General features: G+C 36.5%; 1 protein-coding gene across 2 annotated transcripts; it reads left to right on the top strand.

Moving 5' to 3' along the window:
- Positions 1-3,240: 3,240 nt before the first annotated feature.
- ppic (peptidylprolyl isomerase C) lies at positions 3,241-6,740 on the top strand. 2 transcript variants are annotated; one of them, XM_026999822.3, is made up of 5 exons: positions 3,241-3,447; positions 4,192-4,305; positions 4,589-4,682; positions 4,831-5,015; positions 5,231-6,740. In XM_026999822.3, the coding sequence occupies exons 1-5, from the start codon at positions 3,343-3,345 to the stop codon at positions 5,357-5,359; spliced, it is 627 nt and encodes a 208-aa protein (XP_026855623.1). In that variant the 5' UTR covers positions 3,241-3,342; the 3' UTR covers positions 5,360-6,740. The 2 variants fall into 2 exon arrangements, with proteins under 2 accessions (XP_026855623.1, XP_081563992.1); XM_081707866.1 differs by having other exon boundaries at positions 3,392-3,517.
- Positions 6,741-8,459: the final 1,719 nt, after the last annotated feature.

Below are 8,459 nucleotides of genomic sequence, written 5' to 3'. Positions count from 1 at the left end.
AATAACCGCCTATATTGTTAAAGACACAAAGTTTAAATATTTCATGACATGAAAAGTGTAGTATCATAATGAGTCGTGTTTGTAAATGACCTATCGACCCTACATTATTATTATTATTATTATTATTATTATTATTATTATTATTATTATTGCTCCTCGTTACTTCTGTTGTATTTTATACATTCTTGATGTAGACATAGCCTATTATGATAACATTTCGGGTGTTACAACATTCTACAGTAATCATGGTTTCTTTACATATGACAACGTATTGGGGGTTTTTTTATTCATTGATAAATGACTATTGAAATTAAGTGCACTCGTGAGAGTAGAGGATCAATACATTAACTGCTGAAATGTATCGTTTTCTTTTGCCAAATAACCATTTATCAAGACTAAGTGAAGCATATGGTTTATTTGTATATTTACATAAACTTTGATGCGAAAGCACCTAAACAAGTGTTGCGTTCATTTACATACCAGGGACCTCTGCTTGACATTCAATTAGAACGTTTGCATTTCCTGTTAATTAATTCGCCTGACGCCCGAAAGACAAATGAACGGCTCTCTTTGACAGGAGTCCGATAAAGAATTCAGCAACCTCTCCCCATGCCCCGAATGTCTCCTATTATGGTTTTAAGGTCACGGGTTGCTGAGTATATAATTCATTAATATAGACGTTTATTCAGAAGGGAGTTGGTGGTCATCCTGTTGTTTCAACTGATATTTGAACACCAGCGTATTGGGGAAAGAGCAATAAATTGCCCATTAAAAGCCTATTCAAAAGAAAACACGATTGTCACGAGTGCATTTTTACAGTCCAATCAACTTCTAACGACAATGCAAATATTACAGAATGTTCTTTTTTCTTTTTGGCTCTGCAGTTCATCATTGATCAGTAACTGTTATGATCTCTGTTAAGTGTGGGAGAAAAAGGCTGGGCGAATCTCTTGCTTTAGAGGGCTTTATTTGAATTTCTTTGAGTTAAGCAATATAACATGAACAAAATCGTTTGCTTTGTTTTGATGATGCAGTAGTTAAATGTACTTTATTATAATGTAATTTATTATCCTTTTAACCGTTTTGTGTGCAAACGTCTTGCATACCATAACGACATGTAGCTGATATAACTTATAATAAAGAAAAAATAGCTAGATAGCTAGCTAGATAACTAGATAACAAGACAGATAGATGTTAGCAAGATAGACAGATAAGCCAGGCCTGTGCTGGAATGGTGTGCTGCCCCAGGGATATTCCTTCCTTAGGCTGTTTGGTGCAGGGATAAGCTTGGATGCTCCGCAATCATGACCAGGACCGAGCAGTTATCACAGAATAAATAATGAATGCATGAGTGAATGCATATATATATATGAATGAATGAATGAATAGTAAATGTATTATGTGTATACATGTAGTGAATTATTTTTACTGCATAAGTAAAGTATGTATGTATGTTTTGGAATGCTTTCTTTGGCTGCCATGCTGTGAATGAAAGCACCAGAGACTGTGCCAGTACCAGAACTGTGCAGGATTTTGCACCTTTTTCATGGGTTCAGACCATGAACAATATCCTTTACTGTTACATCAAGACACCTTCAAAGTCATAAAGAAACAACTAAGGGCCTCTTTATGAAGTAGCATAGACTTGTCAACATTTTAATTGGCTCGTGTGACCTCTGTCTGGCTCTATGTGGGAAAAAAAAAGGCAACATCACAGGATGGAAGTCTCTTTTCTAACTTTTGTTTATGCACGGAATATACAGAAACATTTCATTTATATGTCTGTCTAATAAATGTCTTAGTCTATGTGACTCTCACGCTTATACAAACAGTGGATATTGCAAAAGAAATATGGAAAGGGTACTTGAATAATCACATTGAATTTATTTTCGATTCCAAGTAAAGTATATGGTGGGATCATAAAACCTAACTAGCATTTTACATACCACATTTATCAGTGTTTCTCTGCATGTAGCATTATCACAAGTTGAAAGAGACATGAATTGTCTGGCAGTGCATTGTTTTAAAATGTTTAACTCTAGAGTTACTATGTCTCCATGCAACAAAGTCAGCAGTCATAAGCAATAAATGAACCCTGCAGTGCTAGACTGGTCTCTGTTGCAGACTGTGCAGTTACACTGTTCATGTGCACTGTTGGCTACCTGTTGATCCTACACTAAGAAAGCATTTTTGTCACTGATGGAAGCCGATAAATAATGTCATCATTAAGTTCTTATAATGTTTTGAGGGCAAAGCTGCATGCTAGGTATCTAAAGCAAACCCCAGAATATAATGCAGGATTATGCTCTATCTTCAGTAGCCTTTAGGGGCAGTATTTTGGTTGGTGACAAACCAGCAATGAAATTAATGTGGTACAAAGCCCTAACATCTCTAATTACAGCCCTAATTTTAGACAGGGGCTGGATGGCAGCCAAGCACCAGGACATAGATTAAAGGTGTTCCTGGCTTTCTGCAACTTGCCATGCATGACAGAGATTTTTCAATATATATGCAAAATCATGAAACACACGTGGATGACAGTGGATGGGAGAATGGCCAAAAGTGAAGCACAAAAAAATAAATAAACTTTGGGGGGAAATGCAGCGGAGAAAGACTTCAAATGATAGTCTAAAAGGTAGCTTGCACCTCAGAATATAGTTTCATAACAATGACCTGATGTAACTCATTTTAAAAAAGAAAAAAGAGATTAAAGGGGGTATCACTTTTGAACACTTTCTTAGTAAGGCAATTCCCAAGGGAAAGGTGATTTTGGGATACTGAAACTCTTTCAGTTTATTCCCTCCTCCACAAATATCTACGATAGGCTTCAGACTTCAGGGTTATTTCTTTGCTTTTTTGTCTCCTGTGATCTGATTAAATCAATGGGCTTTTAATGCAAATCTGTGATGCTGAGACCTGGTTGAGACCTGGCAGGGTCAGCTGGTTCCGTGTTACATCCCGTAGGCAAATCAGTGGTGACAAATACATCAAGAGCCCTCTGTAAAGTGTTAACACGGCAATATAGGCCTATTAAGAAATGAACACACAATGAAAAGTATGTTTGGGTTTTCCAAAAAAAAAAAAAGAGAGTTTGGCATTTGATGTCATTCATCCATTCATCTTAATTTATATCCCATTATCCCATTAATCAAGTTAAATGAAATCGTCATATGTTTTTAAAGAACACAGTCCTTCGCAGAGATCTTTCCCCAGTATCCCAGTTATGACGTTTTTGTCCAGGAGGAGGAGCGTGGGTCAGGAAGGAAATGTGAAATCTCAGATTTACTCCGCAATAGCTTGCTAGCCACTTAGCTACGTCGTCGCTGCGATTAATATTCAGCCATGTACTGGTGTAATATTTGGGAAAAAATCCTTATTTTTTATTTGCCATTTTTAGGAAATGCAGTTTATTCCAAAGCAAAGGTCGGGCCGAAAGTAACGGATAAGGTGAGGAGCTCCCGTACTCGAGCTGACAGTGTGGCCGATGCTGAGGACACTAAAGGATAAAAAAATATTGGCAAGCAATCTTCTTCTTTGAAACATTTTGCGGAAATAGTATCTAATACATTTTGAGCTTGTCGCAGTTAAGACTTAAGTTGTCGTCTGACCATAATGGCTGAAAGCGTATGTCTTGCTGACTTTTATCTTGAAATGTTTCTAAGCATGCTTGTATGAAATGTGTATGAATCGCCTGCGATTTTCAAAAGGTAAAACAGCTGAGGTCGTCTACGTGTACAAATGTTCACATTAGACAGCTGCATTAGACAGCCTGCGCACGCTTGATTTGTTTTACCGAAGACCTAATAAACATGACACATAGCTGCACATTTGCTCTTCAAAGTTGCACAGAAATGCACTCTTTATGCGGTATAAACCTACTTACGATGGAGCGTAAATGCATCACGCAAGCTATTATTATTCATGGAAAAATAGCGCACTCTCGTCTTGGCAAAATTAGAATATTTTCAATAATACATTTCATACCTGGAATAAGAAAGACGCTGCTAAAAGTAGTAGCTAGTGCCTTTTAATTCAATGTAGGACCAATACATACAGTATTATCAACAAAGAGAGCAAACTAATCAATTTATGTAGAATTAAACTGGCGTGACGACCTTCCCTTTCATTTCACTTTGGTAAGTATTACAGACTTTCTCATATTTCTGTTGTCTTCCTTGCTGCTTGTTGCAGGTGTTTTTTGACATCACAGTGGGAGGACATGAGGTTGGCAGGATTGTGATTGGGCTGTTTGGAGAGGTTGTCCCTTTAACGGTGAAGAACTTTGTTGCGCTTGCCACTGGGGAGGTACGCTGTTGCTGCGTATTTTCAAATACACCAGTGAAAAACCTCAATATATTTCATTTAGTTATCTTCTAGTGTCATCAAGCATCACTCTTAAAAATGGTTTGCATAATTTTAAAGTACCACTTTATTGAGATGTCTGAGTCTTGATATTGGTATTGTATTGGTACCTTAGTGTGAAATCGTAACAGCACCGTAGTTTGAAATCATAGCAACATGCTTACATTCGTGTTTGCATCTCTCACTTTTAACTACTTGCAACTCACAAATAATTTTCTCATTCTAGAAAGGATATGGTTACAAGGACAGCAAGTTCCATCGTGTCATTAAAGATTTCATGATTCAAGGAGGTGACTTCACAGCCGGAGACGGAACAGGAGGTGACAGTTGGAGTTTCACTGGATTACATGATTACATGAATCCCAAATGACACTCCTAGTGACTGGAGGTCAAACCTTCCAAAAAAAAAAAGAGTAAAAGGTTTGTGCAAGCTGTAGTGATTCTCTTATTGTTTGTTTGTCTCTTCAGGCAAGAGCATCTATGGTAAGACGTTTGCAGATGAGAACTTTAAGCTGAAGCACCAGGGCACAGGCTGGGTCAGCATGGCTAATGCAGGTGCCGATACCAACAGCTCACAATTCTTCATCACTTTAGCGAGAGCTCCCTGGCTGGATGGCAAGCATGTTGTCTTCGGCAGGGTCTTGGAAGGCATGGTGAGTCTACGCAGTTTTCAGACAATAAGAACATGGAATGTGTCATGTGATGACTTGTTAATTACTTCTAATACTGGGGAAATAAAATTAAACAGTAATCAATTCTGACAAAAATAATTTTGCAAATGATACGTGCACATTATCATTTTTACAAAATCATCAACTGTTCTTTTTAGCTCATGAAATCTTTCTGTTGTCTTTCTTTTTCCCTGTAGGCTGTAGTTCACACCATTGAGCTCCAGGACACAAATGACAGGAATGTGCCCTACACAGAATGTGTGATAGTGAACAGTGGAAAGATTGAGGTCAAGGAGCCCTTTGTTGTAGAAGTGGAGGGTTGGTAGTCTGGCACACCAGGCCATCCGGGCTCTTCCTTTTATATGTCTCTTCTTTATACATCATAAAAAAAAGGTTGGATATGACCTCAGTAGGACAGGGAGCAGTGAGTGGTTTGTATATGATCGTGTCCAACACTAAACTGTTAGGATGAACTAGTGAGTTAGCATTATCCAAGCTCTTAAAGATAACACATGGTAAATTAGTAAGAGCATCATCATCCTAATACTGCAAAGTGCAACTTCATCATTGTGTTTATTTAATGTCAACAACTTGTTTGTCCCCAGACTTTATGTTCAGTATATCACATAATAGTCATTTAATTATAACGATAAGTAAGGATCATGTAATAGTCATATAATTTGATGTATTATCCAAATTACAAGTTGACAGAACTTACACTGATGCACTGATGCCTCTAAATTACTAAATTAGAGTTTTTGCTGAATAGATAGATGGTGGAAAGAAAAGGCTAAGTCATCACCCTAAAATCACTCTGGTCATTGCCTTTTTATGTACAAATTCAGTATTGTTTTAATGTGGATATATATCTCATTTTGGTTGGAATTTATAAATGTGTGCATATTTTCATCAGAATGAATATCCATGGTTGTAAAAATTTTTAAAATGATATCAAATAGTTCAAAGGTGAATGCTGGCTCACAACCTTTTAAGATACAGATGAAATATGTACTACATTTTACTCTAGTGCGTTTGTTGTTTACCCTATTGTTAAGGTTTATAACAAAGCACAGTGGTTGGTTGGGTTGCAACACTATATATTTATATGATGTTTGTTAATACATATAATTTGATCATTATCCTAGGAGACATATCACATACTATACAAAGGTGCCAAATATTTCTGCTGTAAAGTGAGTATGTTCTAAGTAGACGTCATTATGCAGGACATGGAATTAGCAGAGCAACTTTGAAAGGAATTTGTTCATTACAAGATGTTGTTAGATGTTAACTAGAACTTGTTAACTACGGTTTCTTGGAAGTGCCATAAACAGTTATACTTGAATGTCTTGAAAGTGATGTCAAATAGTTTAATACATAACAGTATTTTTAATACATTTGCAAGTTTATTGAACATGGCTAATGAAATACAAAATGCTATACTAAAAATGATTTGATTGTACAAAACATGGGCTCACAATTTGTTTTTCCATAACATCTTTTTTTCTTTTTCCTTTGATGATTAACATCGTGACTATTATTGACAGTGGAATTGCTTTATTTGTTACATTATTTTCTATAGATCTCATTTTAAAAATATTTTACAACCAAATTAAATTGTTTAAGATGACCTTTATTATTGCATGCTTTTTTTTTTACATGTTGAGTTGTATCAAGTTATTCAATTATTAAAAAACTTCTTCCATATGTGCTGTTTCCTTGACTATTTTTATATGAGGCACTTGATAAAATACTACACATCCAGTATATTTCACAAATAAACTTGTATGATGAAAATTAACACTGAAAAAATAATAATGTCTTTTTCCAACGTGTAAGACGGATGATGCTAAGCAGGTGGAATAATAAATAATTGAAATTATGCACTTTGATTAGAAGGGGAAAATAGACTCAAGAGGAAACATATGGTTGTAGTTGTAATTTTGTTGGAAAATACTATAGGGCCTGTTTCTCACTAATGGATTAAGCCTATTAAGCCTAGTCTTCAGTACTACACTAAACTGCAGATCCAGCAGGAAGGCAATGTTTCAAATCCTTTTTATTCCTGGCTAAGGCATAATCTACACCTGGGAAACTGGCCTAAACAGTACAACACATATTTCTAGTAATTATGCTGTTGTAAACTATTTAAAATGCACATTACTTAACTGTTCATTATACAAAACTGATACACCATTATTATAACTGATACAACATTATTCAAAACTAATACACCATTATTATAACTAATACAACATTATTCAAAACTGATACACCATTATTATAACTAATACAACATTATTCAAACCTAATACACCATTGCTCACATTAATTAATATGGATAGAGAAATCACAGAAACTGGTAAACGTGAATTAAGCCCCATAACAAGTTCTTTGAAGGGGAGGTTAAAAATCGACATATTTTGAGATTTCAGCTCTAAAGTCACATCAAATAACATGCACTTGTCTGTCAAAGAACCTCTCCACAGCAGGGGCTTTAATAAGTTAACATCTAAAGGGGTCCAGAAATGGCCGAGAGGTTGCTGGGGAGATATAGAGGCAGATCGGAGTACAGTGCTGAATCAATGGAGGGACTGTGCGGAGCTGGAGCTGTATCCTGGAGCAGGGGGACGTGAGGGGTACGACAGGCTTCATTACCAGCAGAGCTTGGCAGCATGGATGAGGTCCCTCGGGAGTCCCGCTGCTGGATGATGGGACAGTTTGTTGGAAAGGTCAAGAGCAGACAAATCAGCCTCACAGAAACCATCTTAAACTGCTGCTGATATAGCCGGGCCTGGAGCTTTCGTTGTCTACATGCCTGCCCATTATTTATGAGGAGAAATATATAGGTGCTTTAGTATCAATTTATACATTGTCTTTACATACATATACATTTCATTAGACATGCAGTAGAGGTTCTGAGGCCCTAATGGATATTATTGTAGAGTTCAAACATTTACTGAGATTTCAGTTTCCACTAATTAAGATGAATGAATGTAATCATGGATCTTGGTTGATGCAGTGTTGCTATCTGCAGTGTCTTAAGCGTTTCTATACTATCGGCTCACTGTTGATAGGCAATTGTAACAGTAACATTCTTCCACTGTAATATTCTCACCACTGACAAGGGAATCATTTGCGAAGCTCCTTTCAGTTTCTGCCATATTGACTACCCTGTAATGACAGTGTCTAACCCTGTTATACTCTGACAATTATCACTAAGTGCTCCCCAGTCCTTCACAATTAGACCCTGGATTATCATATTGACATGTCTGATGCTCTTTTGGCAGCCTTGTGAACATATGGTAAGAACAGTTACTGTTCAAGGCATGCAGCTCTGAAAAACTATAGTTTTTCTGCAATACTTTTTGGAAGTAAAAGTAATTATAAAGAAAATCTTTTGCTGGATGGATGAATACAGAGATT

Source organism: Electrophorus electricus, chromosome 25, assembly GCF_041902795.1.
Source record: "Electrophorus electricus isolate QZ-2024a chromosome 25, ASM4190279v1, whole genome shotgun sequence".
Lineage (NCBI taxonomy): Eukaryota > Metazoa > Chordata > Actinopteri > Gymnotiformes > Gymnotidae > Electrophorus > Electrophorus electricus.
Note: the sequence above shows the minus strand (reverse complement) of the source record. Positions and strands in the feature narration are given on the sequence as shown.

What these genes read in the sequence shown, in the direction of transcription:
- ppic (XM_026999822.3), top strand. Translation starts at nt 3,343, where the DNA reads ATGTACTGGTGTAATATTTGGGAAAAAATCCTTATTTTTTATTTGCCA. An exon ending in AGCCGGAGACGGAACAGGAG is followed by an intron (nt 4,683 to 4,830) that starts GTGACAGTTGGA and finishes TTGTCTCTTCAG; the next exon opens with GCAAGAGCATCTATGGTAAG. An exon ending in GCAGGGTCTTGGAAGGCATG is followed by an intron (nt 5,016 to 5,230) that starts GTGAGTCTACGC and finishes TTTTCCCTGTAG; the next exon opens with GCTGTAGTTCACACCATTGA.